At 51.3% G+C, this 27,321-nt stretch overlaps 13 protein-coding genes across 13 annotated transcripts; 4 read left to right on the forward strand and 9 right to left on the reverse strand.

The window, feature by feature from the left end:
• Positions 1-68: 68 nt before the first annotated feature.
• An08g02740 (uncharacterized protein) lies at positions 69-988 on the forward strand (the record flags this gene model as incomplete). Its single annotated transcript, XM_059748905.1, has 3 exons — positions 69-464; positions 750-782; positions 923-988. 3 exons carry the CDS (start codon positions 69-71, stop codon positions 986-988), a joined length of 495 nt encoding a protein of 164 aa, XP_059603927.1.
• Positions 989-1,191: 203 nt separating this feature from the next.
• Positions 1,192-2,399, reverse strand: An08g02750 (uncharacterized protein; the record flags this gene model as incomplete). The annotated part of the gene is made up of 6 exons (XM_059748907.1): positions 1,192-1,432; positions 1,523-1,573; positions 1,687-1,767; positions 1,865-2,016; positions 2,089-2,129; positions 2,375-2,399. 6 exons carry the CDS (start codon positions 2,397-2,399, stop codon positions 1,192-1,194), a joined length of 591 nt encoding a protein of 196 aa, XP_059603928.1.
• A 1,311-nt stretch (positions 2,400-3,710) lies between these two features.
• On the reverse strand, positions 3,711-5,369 carry An08g02760 (uncharacterized protein; the record flags this gene model as incomplete). The annotated part of the gene is made up of 3 exons (XM_059748908.1): positions 3,711-3,742; positions 3,795-5,105; positions 5,174-5,369. 3 exons carry the CDS (start codon positions 5,367-5,369, stop codon positions 3,711-3,713), a joined length of 1,539 nt encoding a protein of 512 aa, XP_059603929.1.
• A 716-nt stretch (positions 5,370-6,085) lies between these two features.
• An08g02770 (uncharacterized protein) lies at positions 6,086-7,648 on the reverse strand (the record flags this gene model as incomplete). The annotated part of the gene is made up of 3 exons (XM_001392357.3): positions 6,086-6,698; positions 6,756-7,275; positions 7,345-7,648. 3 exons carry the CDS (start codon positions 7,646-7,648, stop codon positions 6,086-6,088), a joined length of 1,437 nt encoding a protein of 478 aa, XP_001392394.1.
• Positions 7,649-8,568: 920 nt separating this feature from the next.
• An08g02780 (uncharacterized protein) lies at positions 8,569-10,876 on the forward strand (the record flags this gene model as incomplete). The annotated part of the gene is made up of 2 exons (XM_001392358.3): positions 8,569-9,885; positions 9,941-10,876. The coding sequence occupies 2 exons, from the start codon at positions 8,569-8,571 to the stop codon at positions 10,874-10,876; spliced, it is 2,253 nt and encodes a 750-aa protein (XP_001392395.3).
• A 255-nt stretch (positions 10,877-11,131) lies between these two features.
• On the reverse strand, positions 11,132-12,187 carry An08g02790 (uncharacterized protein; the record flags this gene model as incomplete). Its single annotated transcript, XM_001392359.3, has 6 exons — positions 11,132-11,182; positions 11,254-11,583; positions 11,647-11,769; positions 11,831-11,959; positions 12,051-12,076; positions 12,130-12,187. 6 exons carry the CDS (start codon positions 12,185-12,187, stop codon positions 11,132-11,134), a joined length of 717 nt encoding a protein of 238 aa, XP_001392396.1.
• Positions 12,188-12,973: 786 nt separating this feature from the next.
• An08g02800 (uncharacterized protein) lies at positions 12,974-13,927 on the forward strand (the record flags this gene model as incomplete). The annotated part of the gene is made up of 1 exon (XM_001392360.3): positions 12,974-13,927. One exon carries the CDS (start codon positions 12,974-12,976, stop codon positions 13,925-13,927), a length of 954 nt encoding a protein of 317 aa, XP_001392397.3.
• A 424-nt stretch (positions 13,928-14,351) lies between these two features.
• Positions 14,352-16,868, reverse strand: An08g02810 (uncharacterized protein; the record flags this gene model as incomplete). Its single annotated transcript, XM_059748909.1, has 4 exons — positions 14,352-15,120; positions 15,318-15,830; positions 15,881-15,990; positions 16,029-16,868. 4 exons carry the CDS (start codon positions 16,866-16,868, stop codon positions 14,352-14,354), a joined length of 2,232 nt encoding a protein of 743 aa, XP_059603930.1.
• A 960-nt stretch (positions 16,869-17,828) lies between these two features.
• An08g02820 (hypothetical protein) lies at positions 17,829-20,585 on the forward strand (the record flags this gene model as incomplete). The annotated part of the gene is made up of 7 exons (XM_059748910.1): positions 17,829-17,851; positions 17,899-17,959; positions 17,995-18,326; positions 18,457-18,586; positions 18,661-18,885; positions 18,950-19,533; positions 19,625-20,585. The coding sequence occupies 7 exons, from the start codon at positions 17,829-17,831 to the stop codon at positions 20,583-20,585; spliced, it is 2,316 nt and encodes a 771-aa protein (XP_059603931.1).
• Positions 20,586-20,998: 413 nt separating this feature from the next.
• An08g02830 (uncharacterized protein) lies at positions 20,999-21,753 on the reverse strand (the record flags this gene model as incomplete). The annotated part of the gene is made up of 4 exons (XM_001392363.3): positions 20,999-21,066; positions 21,143-21,260; positions 21,348-21,634; positions 21,702-21,753. The coding sequence occupies 4 exons, from the start codon at positions 21,751-21,753 to the stop codon at positions 20,999-21,001; spliced, it is 525 nt and encodes a 174-aa protein (XP_001392400.1).
• A 716-nt stretch (positions 21,754-22,469) lies between these two features.
• An08g02840 (hypothetical protein) lies at positions 22,470-23,000 on the reverse strand (the record flags this gene model as incomplete). The annotated part of the gene is made up of 2 exons (XM_059748911.1): positions 22,470-22,546; positions 22,727-23,000. 2 exons carry the CDS (start codon positions 22,998-23,000, stop codon positions 22,470-22,472), a joined length of 351 nt encoding a protein of 116 aa, XP_059603932.1.
• Positions 23,001-23,939: 939 nt separating this feature from the next.
• Positions 23,940-24,829, reverse strand: An08g02850 (uncharacterized protein; the record flags this gene model as incomplete). Its single annotated transcript, XM_001392365.1, has 3 exons — positions 23,940-24,248; positions 24,405-24,610; positions 24,730-24,829. The coding sequence occupies 3 exons, from the start codon at positions 24,827-24,829 to the stop codon at positions 23,940-23,942; spliced, it is 615 nt and encodes a 204-aa protein (XP_001392402.1).
• A 387-nt stretch (positions 24,830-25,216) lies between these two features.
• Positions 25,217-27,039, reverse strand: An08g02860 (uncharacterized protein; the record flags this gene model as incomplete). Its single annotated transcript, XM_059748912.1, has 6 exons — positions 25,217-25,696; positions 25,774-26,133; positions 26,229-26,602; positions 26,649-26,778; positions 26,828-26,907; positions 26,970-27,039. 6 exons carry the CDS (start codon positions 27,037-27,039, stop codon positions 25,217-25,219), a joined length of 1,494 nt encoding a protein of 497 aa, XP_059603933.1.
• Between the last annotated feature and the right edge of the window lie 282 nt (positions 27,040-27,321).

The following is a 27,321-nucleotide window of genomic DNA, read 5'->3' on the forward strand; positions in this document are numbered from 1 at the left end:
CGAATGAAGGGAGTCCTCGTCCTCCTGGCCGTCAACTTCATACACAGAACCGGAGAAGGAGTAGGTGGATGCAGGGGAGAAGGCCAAGTTATGATGATGGTCAGCAGCGAGAGGAGAGGAAGAGACAGGGAGTGATAACGGATCTGCAGGCGAGTCACCCCNGGGGGAGGAGGGTAGCAGGGGCGAGGAAGGAGGCCTGTNATTGGCGCGACAGGATCACAGCATCCTGGGGAAGCGGTTTCCTGCGCACAAGGGTAGCAGAAGGAGGGGGAGAGGCCAGAGAGGTATTAGAGGGCGGCAAATGGGAAGAAGGAGAGGTGACAGGACCAGCAGCGGCAGCGGAGGTGGAGGAAGCAGAGGAGGGAGGTCGAGGAGGAGGAGGAGCTTGGCCAAGCGCCGGGGTCATCAGACACAGGGAATGGAGACTGATGATAAGTCTGGGACAAGGAATGGAGATGATTATGGTTTGGGCTTGAGGATAAAGCGCCCGAGGCAGGCGGAGAAGTCCAGCCTGGGGCCATGAGGGAGAAGACACTCTAATTGGCAAGGTTGAGCGCCAAACCCGGGACAATTGACAAGAACAGGCAAAGACGGGAAGGGGGGGGGGAGACAGAGAGGAGGGAAGATCAGAAACAATCGTTGGTCAATGAGTTCAGGATCGACGCACCCTCATGGTGACGAGGGCAGGAGGCGTTTAGTTTGGCACGGGGCAATAATCGATGGAAAGGCAGGTTTGACAAGACGTTCAGGGGAATAGTGGATGGAACGGACCCATTGGACGGGTGAGCAAGTAGATAGTCAATAGGTAAAGTTCAGACAATCCCAATCTAGCTGGATCAATCAGTCCATTACAAAAGCAGACATGCGCACATGGATTACACGCAGTCAGTTTCTGAATGGGTTAGTTCCAGTTGGTTTAGAGGGAAAATCGGGCGAGAAGGGCGAAGGGGAGAAAAAAGGAGGGCGGATTGAAAGGGGCGGAGAGTGAGAGAGAGAGGAAGAAAGACTTTGGAGAGAGAGGATCGTGAGATTGACCTGAGCTTCAAGCCAATTGCTGATTGGCGCCGACAAAACTAATTCCCGAATTGGTGGGGATTTGCTCTACTCAGTTACAGGAACCCATAATAATAATAATAATAATCCGCTGGATCTTTAGTTGGTAGATAGTTGGTTGTTAACACCCAACTTCTCTCACTGCCCAGAGGGCCATTGTTGCTGGTCAATTCTCATCAGGCTGGACTCAACATTCCTACAGCTCCTCTCATATTTCTTTACGCCAGTTTTCTTCATCTTCATGCTATCTCTGCCATCCCGAGACCAGCTCGCCTCCAGTCCAGACGGCCGATCGGAGTCCAGCCCCACTCGATATCGCGGTAGTCGGAAGACCGCAGTTCTAGTCAGGGGTAGTCTAGAGACCCAAGTTACTGACTGACTGACTTTCCATACACCACCCAAACCATGGTTGCAGCATCAACCACAACCAAACATCAAGGTCAAAGAAACCAGAGATGCATTTTCAGACCCCCAAAGATATGCTGTCATCTTCTGTTTCACCAACAAGGAGGCTTGTATACTGAAAATAGCACAACCAAATTAAACAGAAATAATGTGGCCCTATAGTCAGCATATCGGCTGGCCCCAACCTCTCCCTCTCCCGAGAGAGAGAGAGAAAATCTCTTACTCTACTTACTCCTACTGACTAGACTAGTGGCCGGTGCGTTCTGCACCCGAGCAGTTATGACCCGAACTAGTTCCACTCCTAACCACCTATTTACTGCACATACGACAGTAGAGTACAGAGTAGTCGTCACCTACTGTACATTCAGGAGAGTGTCAATGCAGAATGCAGCTTGCAGACGCAGACATCGTCACACTTCCAGTGCACTGATCTCCACTTTTGCGGATCTCCTGCATGTGATGACTGGCGATGTGATTGGGTTTGAGACCTGAACCGTGGTAGAAAAGTGAGACTCCCGTCTGCACTGTATAGCCTTGGGGGGGGCCATGGCAATGGGGCTGCTAGGTACTAAGAGTTCTAAGCGCTTGGCTTGACTCGCTTGGATGGAATGTTACAAACTACTAACTAACCGCCGCGGTTCTCCGTCCCGAACCAACATTTTCCTTCTCTCCTGCATCAGTTAGAAACTGACACACGACCAGTCCAGAATCCAATTACTAAATATATCTTGCGACGTGAAACGACTGTCAACCGATAGATACTATTGAGGCTTATTCTAGACCTTCGATCGTCGACGGTTGGCTGCAATAGTGTAGGTTTACTATACAGTAGTATTATTATCTGGCTACTATTTATTACTTATTCTCTTCCACTATAGCATTAAACGTGATAGGAGATGGTCTGACCACGGATAACCCTGGGGGTTATTATTATGGATCATCCTGACTAGTACTAACGGGTCTACTACGTACTTACTAAATTGATAAGTTCTGCCGTGTCTAGTATATAAATTAAGTGGTTCTATTATCCTACAGTAACCACTCAAGTACTAAAGGTCCAGTACGTGTTCCCTTTGTCTATCCCATCTTTTCTGGGTATTCTTCTCCGAGAGAGACATTCACATTAGTAGTACGGAGTGTAGTCTAACCACTATCTATCATAAATATATTTACTAATGAGACATTAATAAATTTATTCCCATTCCATCTCTACTTATCTCCCCTTCTATCTTTCTGTCAAACGTTGTATTCTCCTCAAGTTCTCAATCTTGAGAATACTTAAAAAGAAAAGTGTATAATAATGAACCACCTACTACATCAGCAAGGGGCCGAAACCTACTTCTTCCCAAACTCTAAGCCCAACTCAACTCTCTTTGTGATTGACACCACCACCATCAACCATCACTCCGAAAGCAAACAGAACAATGGAAAATAACTACATAATCCACGAACAATAAATTCTCCTTCTTCTGCTTCTATATTTATCCCTCCTCGCCATTACTCAAGTGGCGCCATCCCATGCGACTTATGTCTTAGTCTACTCCGTACACTTCCATGGCCTACAAACTGAAAGGGCTAAGGAAGGATAGATAATACAGGGCTGCAGGGGTGGATTCAGTTAGTGTTAGCCCCCCCGGCCCCCTTACTACTCACGTATGTAGACCCTTTTTTCTTCGCTCTCTTCTCGTTCCTTGGTTCAGCGGGTGTCAAACGTACAGTAGTGCCGCAGGAAATAAGCAAATATGTAGATAGCTGCAGGTGTTCCCGTTCTATTTTGGGAGTCATAATGCAGTTATGCAGTGTTTGTTAGATGGTTATTCAATTGCTGCGTAGTCTACTAGTACTTTCGGGTGGTTGGGTGGTGTATATTAGGGGTTCGGTTCGGTTTCATCTCCGTAGTCACTACTTCTACTACTGGAAGTAGCATCGTTTATGTGATACATTGGTATACTGGGTATATCCACTGGAATTCTCATACATGGCTAGTGAGTTATTGTTGGAAATTCACGCAACTCGGTGTTTCTGCATATATCTAACAACCTAAGTATCGACGCCTCAACTCATCGCTAAACATAACTCCAATCAATCAACCAACGCCATGTGCACACACGTAAAAGCTCATTGCTCCTGACTCGTAACGCTTTTCAGCTGTTCTCAGAATGTATAACATTGTAGACCATATAATATCCAGTCAGACCGACGCTCGCATAAACACACATAAACATATCATCATTCAGGAAATCGCCTCGAATTTAGTACGGGATAAAATCAAATCTCATCCGATCTGAATATCGCGTTAGTATTATCTTCTTTTTTAACAGACGAATTGTACATACCGAGATATTGACTCCACCCCTCGTTCTCATCCAACTGATTCGCCCAATACTGTTCCAGAAACTTCAATGACTGCAACACATTTGGTACTCGAATGGTATCGTGCAGCGAGGACAGTAGCCGTCGCACTTGCTCACGGTCTTCTCCGCGCGCCTCACACCCAGCGATGAATAGCGGGGTAGTCAGCATTACCCACGGGCTCAGTCCCGGAGACGGCCCGATTTGAGCCGTGCATTCAAGGATCCTCTTAACCGACTCCTGCACCACCGGTGCAGACGCTGGTGTCTTTCGCAGTCGACGATGGATCTGAATGAGAGCACTGAGTTGGAAGGCCTCGTTACAGAGCATGAGCTGTTGGATACATTCCGCAGAAAGACCCTCCACGACGCCAGGGTAGAATGCGGGCTGCGAAGCCACTTCTTGTTCCATGAGATGGCGGAGCGACGACTCCAGCGCTGCAGCTTCGTTGTGTACGCTGATCTCGTTCCCTTGGACAGAACTCTCATCACCTTCCTGGCCCCGACTCTGATGCTCCCGCCACGCGACAGCCCCAATCCTCCGGAAGATTGTGGCCAAGTTTACCGTAAAACCCCAGTAATCATCCAAGTAATCCGGCGAGGCCGACTGGTTTGGTCCAATGGAGACCAGCTGATCCGTAGCTTCACCTATGGGCGGCCCATTCCCCGTCAACGCTGTCAGCGACACAATTGACCGATACCATCTATCTAGATACCGTCTGAACCCCTCCGGCGACTTGGGGGACAGCGCCCCGCTCTGATCCGAGGCCTCCATCAGAGCCCGGGCACCTTCGATATGTGCGCGCCAGGAATTGGGGTGAATTGCACCGGAATGAATCTCGGCGAGGCAGAGGGTCCGGGCGGTTGCAAGCAGCGCATCCGATCCCCTGCTCGCAGGGTTCTGTAGTTCCGTTCTGAAATGTTCTAAACTGAGGGCCATAAAGCGTGCGATTTCGGGTGCAGACTTGACGTTTTCAGATTGGTTGTGGAGGGCTTGGAGGTGGATAGCGGAGAGGGCCATGGTTGCGTAGAGGAGGGACGGGGTCTGAAGGGCCATAGGGACGAGCATCTTGCAGATATCGCGCTGCATGCCGGAATGACAAGCCGTGATCTGAGAGGCATCATTGAGGAAGTGGTGTAGGAGGGATTTCTGATCGGTAGAGAGGGAGGCGAACGGATCAATATGGCGGACTAAGGTGGTGTTCGTCGGTTGGGTAGAAGGAGATGTTGCTATTGTGCCCGGAGAAAGAGCAGCCGCAGCTTTGGTGGTGTAGATGAATTCGCCCGGGGAGTACTCTGATTGCGAGTAGCAAAGTTAGATCAGTATATCCCGGTATACAACAGGCTACATGGCATTCACCCACCTAGTTTTTGCATGCCTCCTGTTCCCACGCAGGCTCCAAACCTTGAGCGCGAAAAGGCTCGGCCCCCCCACTGCAGCTGCATCGCATATCGACATTGCGTGCCGGCCGACATGCAGCGACCACAACTGGGACGCTGCTCGTCGCATTTCTGCCGCCGGGCTTTACATCGTTTGCACCCGTTGAAGGATCGAGACATGGAGTTGGCGGGGATGAGGGGATCGCAGAAAATGTTGCTGCTTACTTTTTTCCCTCCGCGGAGTCTTCGGCTCTTCCCCGGCTCAGGGGTGTTCGTCCGCTGGTTACTTCTCCGCAGCTGATAAGAGTGACAAGAAGGGGGCGAGATGTCACCAAGTCGATGACTGCAGTTGGGTTCCGTGCGGAGATGAGGAGCTGGAGATGAATCCCAAGCCGCAGGTGCGCCACGAGCCCGTTGAAAGTCTTAACGGTCAGTGCGAGAAACTAAAAGTTGAGACCGATGAGATAAGGCGAACCCAAGCGGGACCCGCGGCTTTCTGTATAGCGGCCGATCATCGATCCACCGCTGCTGCCAATCGTCGTGCTCAGAACAGCCGTTGGGCACTCTGCGTGGATCGGATTCTGATGTCTCAGATCAGAAAGTGCATGACACAGTACTCTAATTCTTTCCCAGGCATTGCCTCCAGACTTATCTATCTAGGTCACACTGATCGTCGCCACGAGGGGGCGGGCTATGCATGGCTTGCGTGCTTCCGAGCGGAAACCTTATCGGGTTCGATTTAGTTGGCTATGTGCATACGGCAATGGCATTTGAAAATGATTTACGCTGAGAATCCATACAATACAGCCAGAGCAGGTCTATGCTCGGCCAGACAGAAGCAGATCAAACAAGCACCGGGTAATATATCACATCACGTCACTCTCCTCCGTTGAACTCTAGTCATCGAACGTGTAGCGCAGCCACTCGCCCACCGCCCGCAAGCTCTCCCACCGCACCGACTCGTCCTTGTCCGTCATCAGCTCCATGACACGAGTCTTCAGACCCAGTTTTTCCAGCTGTGCCCGCCGTTCGGGCAGTTCCTTCACCAGGTGACCCACATCGTTACAGGCAATCGCCAGCACCTGCTTGTCGTTATCCCAGCTCTTGGAGATGATTTCGGACAGCTTCTTGGGAAGTGCACCGTTGTTCTCGTCGAGGATGCGACGGGCATTGTCCTTCCAGAAGGTAGGGTTGCGGTGGGGCGGGGACCACCGGAGGTGGCCAGATTGCAGCTCAGCTGCGTACTGATCGAACGTCGTCTGTGTCTTGGTGTACTCATCCAGCATTTCGGACAGGAATGTGAGGTCCTCCAGCAGATCGGGGTCGGTCAGATGGCGACCGGCGAGGTTCGTAAGGAGGGCAGGAAGGCGGACAAAAACTGCGACCGGGAGCAGGGTGGTGCGGTTACTAGACAGGAGGTTGTTGAGAGTTGCAAGGAGGAGTCGGGTGGTCTTCTCCTTCGGGGAAAGGCGCAGGAGGTGCGTGTACAGCTGGACAAACTCGTAGTCCCTATATTCATCGTCAGCCTCATTCCATCTTACACCCATTGCTATTCATGTCACATACGCTTGCAGATCATCACCAATCAACTCCCCTTCAAAACTGAGCTGCCAGAGAACAAGCAAGACCCGGTACAACAGCTGAAGACCGACTCCACCGGCAAGGCCGGGCTCGATCGCGCGCGAGCTGCCAGCCAAGGTGCTGGAGCTGCTATCCTTAGCACCCGTGGCTGCACGCAGGATCTCGACTAACGGCTCGACGGTCTGCTGTCTCTGCTTCCAAAAGATCTCGCGAGACCTAGAGGTTCGTAGCAATGCCGACAGCTCCTGGACCCCGATATCCTGCAGCCCGCTGTCTTGGTTCTGGGTCAGGGTAGAGAGATAGGTGTACAGCTGCGGAAGCGCTTCATCATCGCGCGCAGCTGGCTTGGATGACGAGCTCAGGCTGACGGAGACAAGGTTGGTCAAGAAGGTGGAGGTAAGCAGAGGGATCGGGTCTTCGGGGTTGGTGGAGTGACGCAAGAGGGGAAGGAATGGCTTGTAAGGGTCGGGATGCGCGACCAGGGCGGTCGATAGGGAGGGGACATCTAGAGAGCCAGGCTGATCAGCATTCCATCGTCACTATCGCAATTCGACCACGGAGGAAATGCCCATACCGTTGATCAAATCCGCGGCCAGCACGAGGATGTATTGCACAATATCGGTTCTCCTGGAGGCGGAGTCCAGCACGCTCTTCCCTTCAGAGCCACCAGAGAGTAGACCAACATAACCAGCCAGATCCCCCTCGACAGTCTGACGCCGCTGCTCCTTGCGAACCTTGTCCACCGCCTTAATCTTCTTCAGGTGGTCATCGGTGATGTTTCCCGCTCGGACAGCTCCTTCCCATGGGATGGGACGAGCTCGGATGTTGTTCTGTAGCGAACTGAGGTAGGTGGGTGGCTCCAGGGGTAGCGACGACATGGTGATTCCGGAGGAGGGGGGAATTCAGGAGCCAACCGGAACGGAGAAAACTGGATTGAGGGGAGAGGGACGGGGGTTGCGGAGGTGGTGAAGGAGGAGGAGGTTGGGGAACGGCCAGGGAGGAGCCCGATGATGATACGAATCACGTTCGCCGTCACTCTCTCTAGTGTCTCTCCATCCCCGGCCGCCAAGCCGGTTGCGCTTCATCGCTTCTTCGGAGTCCACGCAAGCTGCAACGTATCGACTGAACGGCCCCTCCCGACTCCGGTCGGACAACTCACTCTCTTTTGACCTCATTGCTCTTTCACTTCCGTGGAATTCGTGCTTCTCTAAGCTAGTCTCTCGTTTGTGGTTCCTCCCCGCGTCCGCGTACTACGGCCTCGTCTTCCTCTGAGTGACGACAAGCCAGCATCAAATCGCATCATCCTCCAGATTCCTCGCTTTCCATGATTGAATTGGCGCATTCTTGCTGCTAGGCATCCTAGTTTGCAGGAACTTCAAATCTTACAGCCATCACGATGTCGCAGGGTTCCCAAGGCTCCAAGCCGAAATGGAAAGTGGGCTCTTTCCTGCAGCAAGCCGTTGCCGGCGTTGAGTCCAGGCTGGATTTGATCCTGGCCGAAGAGGAGGACCAGAAACAGCTTCAGGCTAAGAATGCGACTACAAAGCCCAAACAAAATGAGCAGACGAGCAGTATGAGACTCTTGATAGATCCAGGCTGTTGCAGTATGTCAGATTGCTAACAGTTACTAGGTATATCACGCAGTTCGTCGAATGCGCGAAAGAATGATCGCCTTCAGGAACGCCTGGCTCGTGCTGTGGTGAAGTCGAATACCGCTGGCAATACTTCCTCGCAGCCTTCTAGCCATGCCCCCTCCCCCGTCAGCAGTCCAGTTCCCAGCAACGGTGGACGCTCAAGCATGGATATTGATGCTAGTCTGGATTCCCAAAATGGAAGTACAGGCAGACACTCTCGGAACTCCAGTCGGCAGGAAGTGATTTCAGCTACAGAGGCTCCTCGGATAAGCCAGGACTCAGGCGTCTCGTCGCGCCGCTCTCAGGACCTCGTTTCGCAGACCGAAGTTGCTAATGCTGAGGAGGCTGCCTCTACAGATGCATCTAATGTGACACATGATATTGCACAAAAGGCCAGCGCATCGTCTCCCGAGCCCGATCAAACTCCCGCGCCGACGATTTCCCTGCCAACGACAGATACTCCTACGGACAGCCCTCGAACTTCCAGCGACCAAGATAGATCTATTGCGCAGTTACAGGCGGATCATAGAGCTGCAGAGTCTCAGTGGCAGGAGGAAATGTACGGATACATCGAACGGATCGATGCGCTGCAGTCCAAATTAAAGTATCTGGCCAAGGAAGCCGCGGAATCTGCTAAGAAGGCAGCGGCCACAGCTGAGCCAGGGAGCGTCGAAAAGCAGCTCCGAGAAAAGGACGAGAAGATCGCTCTGCTGCTCGAGGAAGGACAGAAGCTCTCCAAGTCGGAAATGGACCACAGAACCGCGATCAAGAAACTGAGGCAGCAATTGGCAGAGAACGCAAAGATCCAGACTGAGTCAAAGAAGAAGACTGAAAAACTGGAACGGGATCTTGCCAACGCAGAAACTAGAGCCAAACGGGCTGAGGCGGCTGAGAAGAGAGCAAATGACTCGCTGTCTGCGCAAACGAAGGTGTCCCGGGACCTGGAAGCCACGACAGCGGAGCGTAACGCACTCAGCCAAACCGTACAGGAATTGAAGGGACAACTCGCACGAGCTGTGTCTAGGGCAGAGGCCGCAGAGGCCAAGGCTCAATCTGAGGCCCTCGAGCAGGAGAAACGCCGCGCTACCCAGTTGGAGGAGGATCTAGCAAGCGCCAAGATCGAGCGTGAAATCAGTGAAGAAAAGTTGAACAGAGAGATCAGCGATCTGAAGGGAACTATTGAGCAGGAGAAGGAGCGAGCGCGTTTGTTGGAGATCGAGCTAAAAGGGGAACAGTCGGCGCTGGAAAGTAAGATGGAGTCCTTGCGGTCTCGGGCAGAAGAGGCGTCTTCTGGTGTTACAGGTGATGCGCAAGCCAAACTCCTGCGTCAGATCGAAACGCTCCAAACACAATATGCTGTCGCCAGCGAGAATTGGCAGACCTTGGAGGGCTCATTACTGGCACGGTTGGCCAACGTCGAGAAGGAGCGCGATGAGGTTGCACGACGGGAGGGCGAGATGCGACGGAAGATCCGCGAAGTGGTAAGACAGCCTAATTCTATGTTGCACTGATACCAGATGGGCTAACTGTGCACAGAACCTTAAAGCGAAAAGACTTGAAGAAGACCTGGAGAGTGCTAAGGAGGCCGAGCATGACCTCGAAGGAAAGCTCGAAGAGCGCATGCAAGAACTACAAAAGGCAGAGCAGAAGCTCAAGAAATCGGCGGATGACTTGGCCCTGGCTCAAAAGGATCTCGTCGAACAAAAGAAGGTACTCGATGCCACATGGTCGCAGAAACTGGAGGAGGAGCGAACCAAATGGCGCGAGCAGACCATTTCGCCCCCTGCCTTGCTCCAGCAGCCACGGACGCAGTCCCCCGTTGCCTACAGCCGAAGACCAAGTGCTCTCGAGCCTGTCTCACTAGACTTCCGGCCCACGAGCCGTCGGTCCTCGACGTTACCAACTTCGCCAGAAGTTGGCACTCCCATCCGTCAAAACTCTTTCCCCAACTCGACCCTGATGCTCTCTCCACCGCAAACCAATGGCTCCTCTCACCACGCTGTTCCGGAAACACCATCGATCACTTTCGAGCCTGACGAGTACTTCAGCCGCTCCGGTACCCCTTCTGCCTATGGCGGAGCACCGACACAGCATTCACGCGGCATCAACGACATCATCTCCGAGTCGACTGTAGGAGCGGGACCTTCCGTCCAGCTGGTTGAGCGCATGAGCGCCACGGTCCGTCGCCTTGAGAGCGAACGCGCAGCATCGAAGGACGAACTCGCCCGAATCACCACACAACGAGATGAAGCGCGCCAGCAGATTGTCGATTTGATGCGCGAGGCGGAAGAGAAGCGATCCTCCGACGCCCGCGTGCAAGAACTTGAAAAGCGGCTAGAGGATCTTGACCAGAGATACCAGACGACGCTTGAAATGCTTGGCGAGAAGAGCGAACAGGTGGAAGAGCTTCAGGCCGATATTGCGGATCTCAAGAAGATCTATCGGGAATTGGTTGACAGTACCATGAGATGAGAGGTGTTTATGCGTAGTAGACTTGTGATTGCTGCCCTGTAAATAGATTTATCGTTCGGGCTAGACTCCGATTTAGACGATGTGATGTGAGACATGCCTTGAAAAAGAAGATGTCATGAATCCGTTAATTACTAAGACAAAAATAATATGGAAACAGTCATTCGATGAGCCTGAGAGTATCAAAGATAGACTCGGGTATTAATCCTTTTTATATCTTCCATCCATTCGTTCCTCCTATCCAACATACCGAATAAACTATAACTCGATCCCCTCCCTCTCCGCTGTTTGCAGGATATAGCTCCGCACCTATACGCATACCACTATCAGCACACACTCCCACCTCGATTTATATATGATAAAAAAGGAAGAAGACGAACCTTGCTATCCGGCGCCATATCAATGGCCAAAACACCATTCGAATCCCTCTTATCTGCCTCCGCACCAGCCTTGAGCAACGTAATCGCTGCATCGCCGTGACCCTCTGACACGGCATGATGTAAAGCTGTCAGCCCATCAACATCCGTTGCATTGACGGGACTCTTCCCCTCCTCCAGAAGGATTTTGATGATAGGCGAGGATCCAATCGCCGCTGCTCGGTGCAGAGGCAGCTGTCCGCGTCTATCCTTTACTCTTGCGCTGCATTTGTTGGCGATGAGGGTGCGGACGGTGGAGAGGTTGGCTTTGGAAGTTGCAAAGTGGAGGGCGTTCTATTGTAGACACAGATATTAAGTTAGGGAAAAGGTGGCCTAGGAGGAAGGGACGGGAAGTACCTGGCCCGAGACGCTCTTCGTGCTGACGTCTGCGCCTTTCTTGAGGAGGAGATCGATGATGGGATCGCCTTCGGCGTTCTTCAAGCTAGATGCAATCATGAGTGGTGTCCAGCCGGAGCCATCCTATGGAAATATTAGTGATGTTCTGGCGTGGTACATTACAAAAGATGAGACAATAACGGACCTCGACATCGGGATCAAAGTGCTTGTTGGATATCAGTAGCTCCACAATCGGGAGACGGTTGTATGCTACCGCCCAGTGGATGGGAAGGCGATCATCGTCATCTTTGACATTTGCTAGCTTGGGGTTGGCCTAGAAGCCATCAGCGAGACGGTCTTTGAGCTGATAGTGAGGTTGTATAGAGCTCCCTGATGGCGGTGCGGGGCAGCTTTGGAGTACGTACGCTGAGGAGAGATTCAGCGATTTGAGCTGGAGGAGATCGGTTAGAGCTTATCACAATGTCCGGGTTGAATGCCTCGTACTTTTGCCCTCCCGGGCAGCCTCGTGAAGAGGAAACTTAGCTTCCTGACTGGTATTCATTGTGGATGTGACAGAATTACTTGGGATTGAATAGCATCAATCAATTAATCGGCGGGGTCGGCATCTAGGCCTTGACACCTGAAAATGGTGCTAATGCCTCAGGCAGAAAATAGCTCGCCGCCCGCCGAAAATCAAGTCGAGCTTCGCTGCCGCTGATTCCAACTTCGCCTTCACTTCAAATCATCACCAATTCTACTTTCGCGCCGCACTTTCTCCTGTCATCCCGGTGCACAATACACTCCGCATGAGGCACACCTCTGGTCTCCACTAGAAGCCCAGTACACCCCGCCTCGGGGCTCAGGACGCGCCAACGACACGTCTCCGCAGCAAGCAGTTCAACCTACATACCGAGCGTCGGAATACCCTCCAGTCCATCACAATGGACGTCGTTCCCTCTACCACACCCGACGAGGCAGTGCGCCTCTCCGCCAAGCGGACGGCCGAGCTCTTCGGTTCTGACTACCTAATGGTCACCCCGTCCGTCGCCAATGGCTCCATCGCCACGTCCTACCGGCGCAAAGCAGAATACGAAGATGTGAAGGAACTCCCCCCAGCGCTCGCCGAAAAGCAAGCCAAAGCCGTGGCCGCTGGACGCGCCAAACGCCCCAAGATCCAACCACAGGCCCAAGCCGCCGTGGACGGCAGCGGCGCGTCCATGGCACTCGTCAAGAAGGCCCCCGGCCCAGCAGCCGGCGGCGTCGGCGGTGAAAACGCTCCCAACGAATTCGCCCTTGTCCCTCGGCGACGAAACAGCAACGACCCGACTGGCACCCGCCATGGAAGCTCATGCGGGTCATCTCCGGCCACTTGGGTTGGGTGCGCAGTTTGGCCGTCGAGCCCAACAACGAGTGGTTTGCTAGTGGTGCAGGCGATCGGACCATCAAGATCTGGAATCTGGCTACAGGTGCCCTCCGTCTCACTCTCACGGGTCACATTTCCACTGTCCGCGGCTTGGCCGTGTCCCCCCGACATCCGTACCTCTTCTCCTGCGGTGAAGACAAAATGGTCAAGTGTTGGGATCTCGAAACCAACAAAGTCATCCGTCACTACCACGGCCACCTCAGCGGCGTCTACACCCTCGACCTGCACCCCCGTCTCGACCTCCTCGTCACAGGTGGTCGTGACGGCGTAGCCCGCGTCTGGGACATGCGCACTCGCGCCAACGTCCACGTCCTCGCCGGCCACAAGGGCACCGTCGCCGATGTCAAATGCCAGGAAGCCGACCCGCAGATCATCTCCGGCTCCCTGGACGCCACCGTCCGCCTCTGGGATCTCGCAGCCGGTAAATCCATGGGCGTGCTCACGCACCACAAGAAGGGTGTGCGCGCTCTCGCCACTCACCCCCGCGAATTCACCTTCGCCTCCGCCAGCACCGGCTCCATTAAGCAATGGAAGTGCCCCGAGGGCGACTTCATGCAGAACTTCGATGGTCAAAACGCTATTATCAACACCCTCTCCGTCAACGAAGACAACGTCATGTTCTCCGGCGGTGATAACGGCTCCATGTGCTTCTGGGATTGGAAGACCGGGTACCAGTTCCAGAGCATCGACGCTGTCGCTCAGCCGGGTTCTCTGGAAGCCGAGGCGGGTATTATGGCTTCGACGTTTGATCGTACTGGCTTGCGTCTTATTACTGGTGAGGCTGACAAGACTATTAAGATTTGGAAGCCGGATGATGAGGCCACCGAAGAATCGCACCCTGTTACCTGGGCCCCCACCTTGGGGAGACAGAGGTATTAGTTTGTTAGTGTGGCTTGTGTGGTTCTGCTCATTATCATCAATACCCCGATGTCTTTTTTTTCAGTTCGTTTATCTTGGTGTGTTGGGGGAGCTACTTCAAGGGGGATTTTTCTAGCTTTGATGTTATGTCATGCTGTGTATGCACTTAGGAGTTTAGCGTTAAATATTTGGGATGTCAGATTGGCCCTGGGAAGGGCTCATAAAAGGAATGTATCATATAATCTCTTAGAGACTGAGGTGTCTGTCCTTATAGTTGCCGTTGACTTGTAGAAGTCACTAGATTGTGTGTAATGATGTCAAGGTTCATGGTATTGTGTCTAGTGTTTGTATTTGTATTGTTTTATTAATAACACATATGGGTATCATTGTTCTTATACAGTAAGTAATGTATCATCTAGATGGTCACGACTATAGTGAGTGGTAATCACTGATCCAAGCCCAATCCAAGCCCCTTGGCTTCCTCATCCTCGCGAAAAGCAATCTTGACATCTTCTGCAGCGATACGGAGTCGTACTTTTCCGCTACGATCGCCACGATGCGGAATAGCAGCGCTACCTAGGGGTCCCCTGGCGCCGGCTCCATATTCCAGAGCGAGGACGCCCGAGTTCGTCAGTTCCATTGCGGCGTAGCCCAAAGCTCGTACGCGAGCGCCGGTCCCTCCGGCTAGCAGGAAGTCTTTGACACCGGCGCCTGCTGCTCCGGCCACAGCCACGGCCGCATCGGCGATTCGTTTGGCTTCGTCGATTACGTCGCCGAATGCTGATTCAGAGATACCGGTGCGTCGGACCCGGGCTAGCATGGCGGCGAGGAAGAGCTTAGCGGCGAGGGGAAGACAGCGGAGGGACTGTTGGAGAGGAGTTGAAGTGGCTTCGTGAATGGCCTGTTTGATTGTGGCGATGGTGACACGACCGACGGTTTGTGGTTTGGTGGGTGGTTTCTTTTGAGGGGAGGACTGGGCGGATTGTTTGAGGGATCTTTCTCTGCGGGCTGGGGTCTTGCTGGGTGTTGGGGGTAGGGATTCGGTGTCGTCTGCATCGGGTTTGTCTGTGTCTGGGTCTTGGGCTGCTGCTTCGCTGGCCTGTTCGGCGATTTCGACGGCGCGTCGGCAGATGTCCAGGGCACGTCGGGCATCACCACTAACGGCGGCTACCTTGCGACTGGCGAATGGATGGCGTCCGCGTCGACGATATTCCCTGGTACGTTGGCTAAGCGGGTGCTGATGATTTCCATCAGATCAGTGTGCTTATATCCGGGGAAGGTGATACGGGTGAGACCCAGGCGACTGGAGATTTTGTTGCTGAGCGTACGTTCTGGAAGATCCATGGTGTTTGCGACAGCCAAGACAATAAGGCGAGAGTGGCGGAGCGCCGGCCAGTTGAAGAAGTTGTACATCACAGACTGATTCTTTGTGACAAGCTGATCGAGCTCGTCCATAAGAACGACGCAGGACACTCGTCGCGGGGATGGATGTGAGAACTCCCGCTCAAGAAGGTCGAGAGCATGTGAAGGCGATACTCGGTCACCCTTGAGCGCTTGCCAGAGCAGCGAGTAAGATTGGTGAGGATCGGTGACCTTCATGCCGTTGATTTCAACGAAAATAAAATCGTCCATCTCTTCTGCCAACACAGCCGAATTCAATTGCGAAACGACTTCGCGGACCGTTGCTGTCTTTCCAGTACCCGGCGTTCCTGATATGTAGATGCAAGCCCCTGTCCCTTCCATGATCGCGGCACTGAGATGACTATACACTGTTTCGAACTCCGTTTTTCGGCATGGAAGCGATGTAGGCACGGTGGAAACGTGCAGCAACGTGCGCGCCTGGCGGTACGGGGAGGCGAAATGAGTGGGTGAAAGAATACGAGTACCGAGAGGTGTAAATTCGAGAGGCTTCTTGACGACGATCCTGTCGGGATACGTTAGCCGATATCTGGTTGGAGGAGCTTGTTTGCCTACCTCTTATGAGCTGGGGTGGTAAAGGTCTTTTGACGCCGCGATTGGGGAGTAGCGTTTGTAGCCACCTTCTGCCTTTTCCTAGGTGTGGTGGGGACAAAGTCATCCTCTTCCTTGGTGTCGTCCTTCTTGTCATCATACTCCAACATACGTTAGCACCATGAATCCACCACCAATCAGGAACATCACTCACGTCGTCGTCGACTTGCTTGCGCTTTTTGGCTGCTTTCAACCCATCCTTAATCAAGGTGATGAGATCAAAGACCCTATCCTCACGGTATACGTCCTCCCAGACAAACTCTTCCGTATAACGTCCTTGCAGCTGGTTTACTCCTCTCCGAACAACAATGCACTTGTTGAACTCCGCGAGGGCCTCTTTTCCTTTCGGGGGAGCACCGTCTGGGTACCTGGCGTAGAATGCATCCTTGGACATTACCGTAGCTTTGCCACTGATCGACGTAAGAGGATTGACGTTAAAATCGGCAGTCAGGTATTGCTCGTTGGGCAAAGCGTCGGCTCGTCGCTTGTTCCGGGTTGACATGAACTCATCCGGGGAAGCAAACCACATGATGTTCGCCGATTTGATGATCTCGTCCTCAGCATCCGGATCCTCCTGTTCTACGAATTCCGTTATAATGCCAATCCAATCTTTGCCTGGTTCTGGGGATTTCAAAAGCACCACCTGGCCCAAGGCGCATTCGAACGAGCCCATCCGAGCTCCGACAATAGTCCGGCGGCGTTTGGCATTGGGGCGAGGGGTGCGTCTTCGGCTCGATTTCGGGGTATCTTCTGTAGTCGCCTGCTCGCTTTCTTTGTTGTTCTCGTCGTTGTGGTCATAGATCCACTCCCACGGGTGGTCTTCCTCGCCGAGTTCGTCGTCGGAGTCGTCACGGACAAGACCTCCCTTGGTCATCCATAGCTGAGCACGCTTGCGGACGCTAGACTTGCGGGACCGCGACTTGTCTGCCTCATCGGCAGAGTCAGAAGCCATTGTCCTGCAGAGACCAGAGAGGAGGGATGGAAGTTGGGGCAGCGACGGCCGTATGAAGTGATTGATGGGATGATATGATGGATGATAATTAATTTAGTTTGTTGGACCGGCGACGGAAAAGACGAAAAAGGGAAAGGCGCGCCCGCTGCGCGTTGTCCACTTTGGGTAACGCGCAGCTGTTTCTGGCCAATGACAGCGAGTATTGCCTCTCGTATACTTCGAGTGTTTTCCGTATAGCAAACGCCATACAAACCACTGCTTTAGTACTGCAGTACCAGTGATAGTAGCAACGGTTCTGGTTCTACAACAGGAGAATTAGTCTTTGTGGTTAAACATGGCTGCAGTCTATGGCGACTGCCCAATATTTCGTACTTTTTGCTATGTTTGTTTGCTACCCAGCTTTATTCTAGGAATGAATGTCTTCTGACTTTCCTGTAAACTGAGCCATATTTACAAGCCTGAGCTTCTCTCTCCACTCCAGTACATTTTACTCCTGCTGCTGTTATTCATTTCACATTGCTTCACAGTAATATGACTTGAATAACGTCCTAGTAGAGAATGAAGCAATATTACCTTGACTGCCTTCACTTGACCTGTTCCTTCCCAGCCGGAAGCTGTTCCAAGACTTCGATCCTCCTGGTTCGCTTGTAGATTTGTCTCTAATGCAAAACGAATTCTTGGGAGTATTCACCGGGTTGTTCCTGCCAGCAAGTAAGTGTTTCTCGGGACATTTAACCATCCCACTATTTTCACTCCTGTCACTCTTCTCCTTCACCCTCCTCTCACTGCCCTTTCACCATCAACCATCACCGTCACTACCACTACCGCTCATAAATCCCTGCATTTCCCCTTTCTTTCCATCCTATTTTCCAACTTCATCTTAGCACTGTGTTAACTGCAATTCAGATCCTTCTGTGATCTTCCAGCATCTTATTGATTAACACTTTCACGCGGTCCGCAATGGCTGCGAATACACGCGTCGAGTAAGTCCCCGAATCCCTTTTGACAGACACCGGCTGACTGCAAATAGCTTCGAGTCTTCTGGAGCCCAGGGTAGATATTATCTTTTTCCTTGCCATTTGGTTATATTCGTTAGTTGCCAATAACTGATCTCTGTCTGTTCTAGAATGGACGCTACCGGGCTACGGAAAGCAAGGTTACTATCCATCCCAAGCAACAGCAAAGACCGAAACTGATCACTTTTATAGAAGCTTCAAAGCCCACTCCGGATGAGTTTTCCAAGCAACCCCCAGCCGCACCTGCCAATAAAGGCACTCCCAGCACGCCGGTTCGTCCCCCAGGCATACCACGACCAACAAGAGCCCGTGGAGGTTATCGCGGACGGATTGGGCACTCAAGCGGGGTATCGCCCAAGCCAAACGTCTTTGGTGATTCGCCCGCAAAGTCGAAGTGGAGAGGTAAACTAGAGCCTGCAGGTAAGACCAGACCCTGCGTGCAGTGTGATCCAAAAGCTCACTAAGGAAACTGCAGGCCTCGTTAAACTACCCGCGCCTTTCGGATCGTTGAAGAATGAGTATACACAGTCTTTCTGCAGTTGTTGTTTCCAAATGTGCTAAAGCTGTTGCAGGTTTTTTGGCGTTGCAAGATCGACAAGCTCAATCAGAAAGCCCCCGGCGGCGCATGGCCGCTATGAGGTTTTCGAAGAGATTAGTCGACGTACAGGAGCTTTCATTAAACCACCCTTCTATACCGATACTGTAAGCTCCATGAGCCAGCCAGCCCCCCCCCCCCCCCCCCTCCCAACCAAAAAGTCGCACACTAACGGAGATAGGTCATCTACTTATGGGGCGAGCCACCTCAAGTTGCAGCTGCAAAGGACATCATTCTCAGTATCATGGCAAAGTGTAGCCATTCGAGCAAAAAGAAGGTAGAATGGGATAAGGTTACGGCACATTCAGTCAGTAAGGAAGTTCGTGTGGAGATGAAGGAGAGATACAATGCCAGGCTCCAGGCGCTGCAAAAGCCACCAGATTCCTCCTACGACTTTTCGGATCTTGTGAGTAAATCAGGATTACCCTTTCACACACTTTATTGACCGCCTGACTGATTCTCATTTGTAGATGCTATTTTTGTGGCCAAAGGATGGTCCTTCTATTCATGACTCCCTGGGTCCGCAGCTCGAGGCCCTCGACCACATACGGGTCAAGTTCAATTGTCACGTCTTTGTCCCAAAAGATCTCCCGGATCACATCTGCGCTGTTGGGCACAACGACGAGGCCATGAGGCAGATCGTCCGACGCCTCAGAACGAAGTACACTGAGGTTGTTGCCAACTATGTTGTGAAAGGCAAGCTCTACCTTGTCGAGCCTCCGACTGCCATGAAAAGTAAGATTGTCGTAAAGAAGGACGCCCGCCTAGCGAAGCCCTTACTCCGTGGAACTCCACTCCAGGGCTCCGAGGCGGAACGGTGGCCCGATCGAGCGAGCCTGATCCAATCAAAGAATAATGCCCGGCTTCTGAGCATGGTCGAGAAATGTCTAAAGGGCGTGGTCGTTGTTCGTGGACATTTGCGTATGCGGGTAAATCTCGGCTCGTTTGTACTCGACCAGTACCGTATTCCGGCAGACGACAAGCCATACTATGTTCTGGAGGAGTTCAGGGAAATGATACTGCACGAGCAGACTAAGGGACGCTTGATACCAGGGTAAGCTCCGCTCTGTTGTGTTTGTGACGATGTCACTGATCATTCGTCATCCCTACAGCCTCAAGGTCCATAAGGACGAACTTCTTGCTAGATGTTACCAGGCTACCCATCTGCTTCAGCCATACCTCAGCACGGCACAAACGCTGAGCAGTGCCGAGCCTGCATTTTCAGTGAATTTCGAGTTTCTAGGCCAAAGCAACTCCATGCTTCGACTGGAGGCAGAGTTCGCCAGGAGTCCCGGTGCATCAGAATACGAGGCCACCCAGCGAAGGTGGCTTAAACCCCGTCAAGACGGCCAATCCAGCGACAAACGCCCACCCCTGCAGGTAGCCGTCGTTGACTTCGAAAGGTCTGACTGGCAGCTCGAGTTGAAGTCTCTGGAATTCTACCAGGCCAGTTCGATCGATGCTGCATTGAGAGATTTTGCAAACACCATCAAGTTCCGTAGTACTGCTACTATGCACGATATTTCGGCCAAGCCCGAGAGAAAGGTCAAATTCTCTCAGTCCGCGCCGGTGGCCAGGTTTATTGAGAAATCCGCCATTCGTTACAGGATCAAAGGAACCAATTATACTCTAGAGATTGCCCGCTATGATGAGTATAGCCGTGCAAATGCGTCAGCGTTGTCGAGCAAGCTACCGGGGAATTACGCGGGCCCGTTCACCACGGAGCCTAATACTTCCTGGGGCGCATCTTTGTTCGACCCTCACTGGGACAATCTCTTGGGTGAACATGCCAACTTGGCTATCGGGCATGCTGCTCAATATGATCCTACTTTGGATAGCTTTTTCCCGGCAAGAGGGGCAGCGGGCGGCTCAGAGAAAAGCCAAGGGTTCTGGGAGTTTGTCGACATGGTGAAGCAGGTTGCGGGACTAATGGGTCCTGTACGGACCACTGCAACCTCTTCTGGAGAGAAGGCTTTGCTTGGCTCCGATTCTGCACCGAGCGTCAAGCCCTCGACGGTTCAGGGCCGATCGAGCGACTCGTCGCCGGTAATGGGCATGACCGATCTGGCTGGGCTGCTCAATGCAGACCTCGGCACCTTGTTTTAGTCTCAGGGGCCGAGGTGTCAGGCCGAGACTTCTCTGGCGTGTCCGAGAAAAAAAGCAGAACTACGGCGTATGGGAAAGGGGAGGGAATGGAGGTGGAGGCGTTCGTTAATATGATATTATGTTGTGCACTGCTTCAGCTTCAGCTCTAAATTGCCAGTTTTTATTATAACCACCTCCATAATTTTCGGCCGAGTCCGTGTCCCTCTGAAGTGCCAGCTGACAGTGGAATTCCGTCAATGAAGCCGGCGTGCTCGTATCGGACCTGCCTCTTGTAACCCGCAGCTTGAGTAACATCAGACAGGTCTGTTCCAACGCGTCCTCACAAGGGGTGTAACAGTTCCAGTCGTTGTTCATTTCGACTATATATCCGTCCCAAGGCCACGCAATCTCCTATACTATGGGCCTAGAGTCACTCAACCGGCACCCGCAGACGCAGTAGCAGAGGACCCAGCACCCTCAGCCAGCAACTTTTGTCTCAGAGCTAGTAGCAATCGTTAGTTCACCGCAAATAAAACCAGAAATTGTCCTCAGCCAAGAATATGCATCGTATCACTCACCATCCTCAAACAACCTCTGCTGCTGACTCTTCGTCTGCACAATCTTCTCCAACTCCGTAAGATTCGTCTCCAGACTCTTAACCTTATCCTCGTAGAACCCGATAGCCTTGGACGTAGTCTACCAACCCATTAGCCTCGTTCTCCCCCATAAACAAAAACCTAGATAGATAGATAGATACTTAGACAAGGGTATGAATGAACTCACCTTCTCAACATAAAATCCCGTTCCCACATCAACAAGCACCTTCTCCCGATCCGCCAACTTCCCCTTCACATACAGCGAGCTCGTCAACGGCACCAGGATGTCCTCCTTTCCGTCGGTGCCCTTCTTCTGAGACCCAATTACACCTTCATTGATGGAGCGCACGCAGTCTTTGAACTTGAGTTGCGCGGCGCGCAGCTTGGCGTGCGAGGTCGTCAGGTGTTCAAGTTCTGAGGAGAGACGTGTTTGGAGCGCGCGGAGTTGCGGGACGGAGAGGGAGTTGATGTTGACTTTTGGTGAGTGGGTTTGGGTTAGTGGTGAGGTTGGTTAAGGGGGGGAGGTGTTTGGTGTGCGTACCTGAGCCCGGAGGGGGGGAGTCGGATGATGCGGGGGTGTTGGGGGGTGGCATTTTTGGTTGTCTGCGAAATATTGGTTAGGGGTCTGGAGAGAAGGTTGAAGTGATGAGGTTGTGAGGGGGGAAAGGGTGTGGAATTGTGTGCTGTACTTACTGGGTTATGTGGTGTTGGTGATGGTGATGATGCTGGCTTCGAGCTTTGAGGCCCGCGGTCAAGTGTATTGGTGGGGAGGGATGGGATGCATAGTGTGCATAAGTGGTGGGTTAGTCAGCGGGGGTTGTGGGTGGGGCGTGTGTGTGTGCTGTGCAGCCCTATGTACTTTAGTTGTAATCACTATTGGAGTGTGAGTTAGGGTGGTATGGACAATATATTGAGGTATATAATATTTTTTGATGATGTAGGTACTATAGAGGTAGTGTAATATATGAGTTCTAGATGTGATGAGTGGTGTACGTCGTTGGTTAGGCTTAGAGGCCTCATCTTGTGTGATACTCATACTGAATATGTCTACAGAATAGTTCTACGCAAACTGTTCTGCACCGAGCAAAACGTGTATTTGTATCTTGTTTATATATCCATTTTCTATAGCCAAGAAGTTGTATAGATGATCAAACTCATAGGCAGCCACAACATATCTAGCAATCAGTAACAGCACCGACGATACTCTCACCATCAGACAAAAGCTTCGAGGTTTTGAGTACTACCCAGGATCAACTGTTCCTCTGCTCAATTTATAATACATCAAAAATGACAGCTTCAATCTGCGAGTTCAATGAGAACTCATGTCAGCATGGTCGTAAGCATAGTTTATGGATTGCAAGTCCATTTGCATTTGCACGCGCTCGCCTAGATAAATTATGAGAGTCATTTAAATGAGTCAAGTATGCATAAAGCTATAAATGGCTTGAAGTCGAATAACCACAGTGTTTCAGTTGAGCTATATGGATCAGTTCCAAATCACAGTGGCGTTAAGGGCACAACCAAGCTTTATGATTTTCTAAAGATAAGATATTTAAATGTACTCACGATAACCTTCAACTGGGTATTCCTCCAAAAAGTGATTTAGCTGACACTCGGCAACTTCAAATCGTCGGATATTTTGAAGAGTCAACTTTTCCACACCGAATTTATCGTGAACCACAACCAAGTAGACAACCCCACAGGCTTCATTGAAACCAACCGAGACGTTGTAAGTGAGACAATTATTGGCGAGGCTTGCTTCTGCCTTTGCAGAGTGTGCACATCTGAGGACGGGTGATGGAGAACGGCTGCTTTCGGGTGAGGTTAGTTCGATTCCCATGTTGAAGGATTGAGTGTTGCTGTTGTTGCTTGGAGCTCAGTGATGGATGGTGATGCTTATCTTATGTGTGGTTGGTAAAAATGGGGTGGATGTTCTTATATCCTTTGCAGGGTGTAGGGGGACCCATGGAGAGGTGGATAGAGATTGTATATGACTTACTGGTATATTCCGGACTGTAACAGCTCCTGGTCTGTGTTTGGATATGATGATAAGTTTCCGTTTTTATAGATTCAGGTAGGTTTTATATAAATGATGCGGTGACTGCCCGGCTTTTATGCGATTTATCTTCGACAAAATGGCGAGAGCCATTGAATTGATGGGGCTCGACTTGGATAAATTTATATATACTACTTTATTTCAGAGTCAAAGAAAGGGAGAGGAGCCTTTCTAGCCTTTATAGAAGAAGTGCGCCATGTGATGGACTGCTTGTTAAGGGAAGCTCCATTGAACAAGGGGAGCTCGATGTTAATTCCCGATAGTACGATTGTAGTCTATCAATAGATATTCAAACCAAGGCGGTGTTTACCCATAGTACATATGTCTACGTTAGAGGCTTGAAAATTTCATTCCCGCGCTCAATGTACAGGAGCATTCCTCTATTACTAGGCATTCTTTTAGCATCTCCAGATACGCCAGGAAAAGTGAAATGGTAGCCTAGGAAGAGACAACGGCCTCTATCTTCTTTAATATACGTGGATCATTCATTGTGTATAGAAAATACTGGTAGTGTATCACCCATATATAAGCTCTAGATTTATTCAGAAGATAACTGGAATCTCAGCTTTAAATGCAACTACTCATAGTTCCAGCTAGGATAGACATTAAGATCATAGTTCTCTTTTATTCCTATCCTCACAAGCAATACACCAGCACATCACTAGAATTAACCGCCCCTCAACATCCAAAAAGGAGGGGGACAGAACCCACACCCAATAACCCCTAATCTGCAATCCAGTAATCCGCAACAGGATCAAATCCACCTCTCTGCTCGAACAGATTCACCAGAGGAAGAAAGAGCTGTCGAGTTTGAGGCGTAATCATCTCGGTATTCTCATCCACCTCCATCGAATCATTCTCAGGAATAATTTCTCCCTTTTCAGAAAAAACAGCCTCATCGTAGGCAGCTGCCGGTGTTAACGTCCGGGAGAGTCTCTCAATCCAAGGCCGACCCTTCCCTGCATCATAGTCCATTCGAAGCTGTTCCCAGGTTGTCCATTCCCATCCACTGCATTTGTTGGGTTCCATGAGCTGTTGGTTGTTAGTAAGTATATACCTTTCTATGGGTAAGGTGAATATGAAAGAAAAGATTCACATAACCATGACACATTCATGATAACACCAAGCACGTGGACATGATATGAAGAGATAAAGAAGGCAGAAAAATGGCATGAGGAAGAAGCTGACCTTAGGCTGCGCATCCACATCACAAAGCTTACATCCCATTACAACAGTAATGTTGTGCTTTCCCTCCGATTCCATGATATCATTAGTGACAGTTAAGAAGCGAATATCTTGGACCTTGAGATCGGTCTCTTCGAGGATTTCGCGCTCTGTACATGTCTCGAATGACTCGTTGAGTTCGAGATGTCCGCCTGGAAGTGCCCAGGTTCCTGACATTGAAAATATATCAGTATGTTAATCAAATCAGTAGTAGCGACGATAGTATATTGATGTAAATGATGATGTTCTTGTCTTGATGATAATTGTGATCATGGTGGTAGATACGTACCAGCACCGTGACTGCCTTTTCTTTGACCGATAATAAATTCGTTGTGACCGTTGAAGATGAAGACGGCCATACCTACCCGGGCATGTGTGTGGGGGTTCATTTTGTGAAGGTTTGGTTCGGGTCTGAAAGGCAGACTTTTGAACATGGGGAATAAATGGGACCGAAATGGGTTGGTTTTAGTGATGGTAGTGTTCAGGTGGTGAGAGATGAGCGCAGGCCGCAAAACTGCAGCGAGACAGAGTCTACTTGTCTATTTTTTATACTGTGTGAATATATTCACCAATATCGGAAGTGACTACTGCAAGGCGGGATTTGCAGACTAGGCTGATGCAAGGTGGCGGGTACTTAATTAACAGAATGGAGGGGTATATATTAACGGAAGTTACCTAGCAATTAATAGTGATAGTGTACAGTGATTCTACCAATGTGATAGCGTGGCGCAGCTTGCAGTGCCTGCCCGTAACACAGCCCGAGGGATTGAAGTTCCCTACAGCTTCTCAAGCAAAGAACCCACAAACTCCGGCAGAGCCTCCAAGGCAACATCCTCACGTACTTCAAGTCGCCGACACTGCACTTCCAGGGTGCGCTGCTTTTTCCAGCCTTTGCCTACGACCACAATCACAGGGTAACCAATAAGATCTGCATCTCCCAGCTTCCAGCCCATCTGCTTATCGCGGTCGTCGAGGATGACGTCCAAGGCAGTAGTGGGCTCTGAGGTGAGCGCGTCGTAAATTTGCACTGCTTCCTCTTCCATTCCCTTGGCAGGGACGACGATGACTTCGTAGGGAGCGATCGCACGAGGCCAGTTGAGACCCTTGGAATCTGCCAGGTTGTCTGCTACCGCGCTGATCATGCGTGATACTCCGATACCGTGACACCCCATCTGCATTGGGACTAATTGGTCTTTTTGGGATGATGACGAACGGTCGCCTGGGTCAAGGTGAGCGCGGTCAACCACCACAGAGGCCTGTAGAACATCGCTGTATCGCGTGCCAAGGTGGAACGTGTGACCAAGTTCGGTGGCTTTGTGGGTCTTTGTCAAACCTTGGCCGCATTTCGAGCACTGGTCGCCTTCGTGCACCCGTACAAGGTTGAGATAGTTGTTGGTTCCGGGGAAGCGATCGAGTTTTGAAAAGTCAACCATCCTTCCACGGCGCGGTTAATCCCGTCTAATGTGTCCGTCAAAGGAGGGCGCTTGTATGCCCGCACATATGAGTCGTACACATCCAACACTCGAGGCCGCTGGCCGGAAGCTTCCTCTGACTGAATGTGCTTTGCCCATTGTTCCAAGGGGTTTTCAATACTGATATCAAGGTCTATGCCGGCCGCCTTGGCAATAGACTTGACGGCATGGGAGTTGACTTCCCTTTCAGCTGGCGGCTGACTAGGGTCCTTCAATGTATACTGCGGATACCAGCAGCGCAGAAGTGTGTTTTTGTCTCGTGATATACGCCATCCACAGGCCAACAGTAAACAGCTTTCGCTGATTCGCCAGATACTTCGCCCGTGTCAAAGCCGGATGCGTGACCAATTCGGGTTTGCTGGTCATCGACATTATGGGCCTTTCCATCGGCAAGTTCCTCGTTGTAGACACTATCGCAGCTGGAACAGCTGANAACTGTGTCCTCGCCCTTGTTGCTAGCAAAGTGGAACTCGTGACTTAGGCTACCGCCCATGTTCCCGGAATCCGCAGCAGCAACCAAATAGGGGATCTTGAGCTCATCGAAGAGCTCTGTGTAAGCCTTCTTTACAGCTGTATACGTCTTCAGGGCATTCTCGGCGTTGTAATCGAAAGTGTAGAGATCCTTCATGATGAATTCACGCCCACGAAGTAAGCCCTGCCTGGGTCGCTGTTCATCCCGGTACTTCCTTGCTACATTGATGTCAGCAGTTGTCTCAGCCTTGGATTATCTACTTACATATTTGGTACACTCGCACTGGCAGATCTCTATAGGATTTGGTAAGATGACCCACTAGAGTGGTGATCTCCTCTTCATGAGTCGGCGCAAGAAGAAAGCGGGACTCTTTCCGATCCTGGAAACGAAAGATCTGAGACAGACGTAAGTAAACGTTGATACAAAGACAGCGGATTTCATACTTCCGAGCCCTCTTTTAGACGCCCAGACTGCTCCCAAAGCTCCTGGGCGGATAAAGATGATAATGACACCTTAGATGCCCCTGCAGAGATCCACCCGATAAGAAAGAACTCAATGACTGCGGAGGGCGTAACGTTAACATACCAACTGTTCGCATATGCTTATCAATGAGTCGCTCTAGCTTATCTTGCACACGCAGTCCCAGAGGCAGCATATGGAATATCCCCGAGTAAGCCTGAAGACCGGATCAGGACAAGATCTATCGTATTGGGAGTGATACTTACCTGTCGCAAAAAGCCACCTCGGATCAAGAGGTCATTGGCATCCTCTGAGCAATATTAGAAGCCGTCAACAATGGGATAGGCTGGCAATAATCAATACCTTTCTCACCCTGGACGGGCTTTTTGGTAATGCCGCCCGTCGGAATCCAAAAATTAGAAACCCGGCTACGCCCATCTACCTATGGATCAGTCAGCGTGATTTCTGGGTTGACAGT

The sequence above is a fragment of the Aspergillus niger genome (genome assembly GCF_000002855.4).
Source record: "Aspergillus niger supercontig An08".
In the NCBI taxonomy this organism is placed as follows: Eukaryota; Fungi; Ascomycota; class Eurotiomycetes; order Eurotiales; family Aspergillaceae; genus Aspergillus; species Aspergillus niger.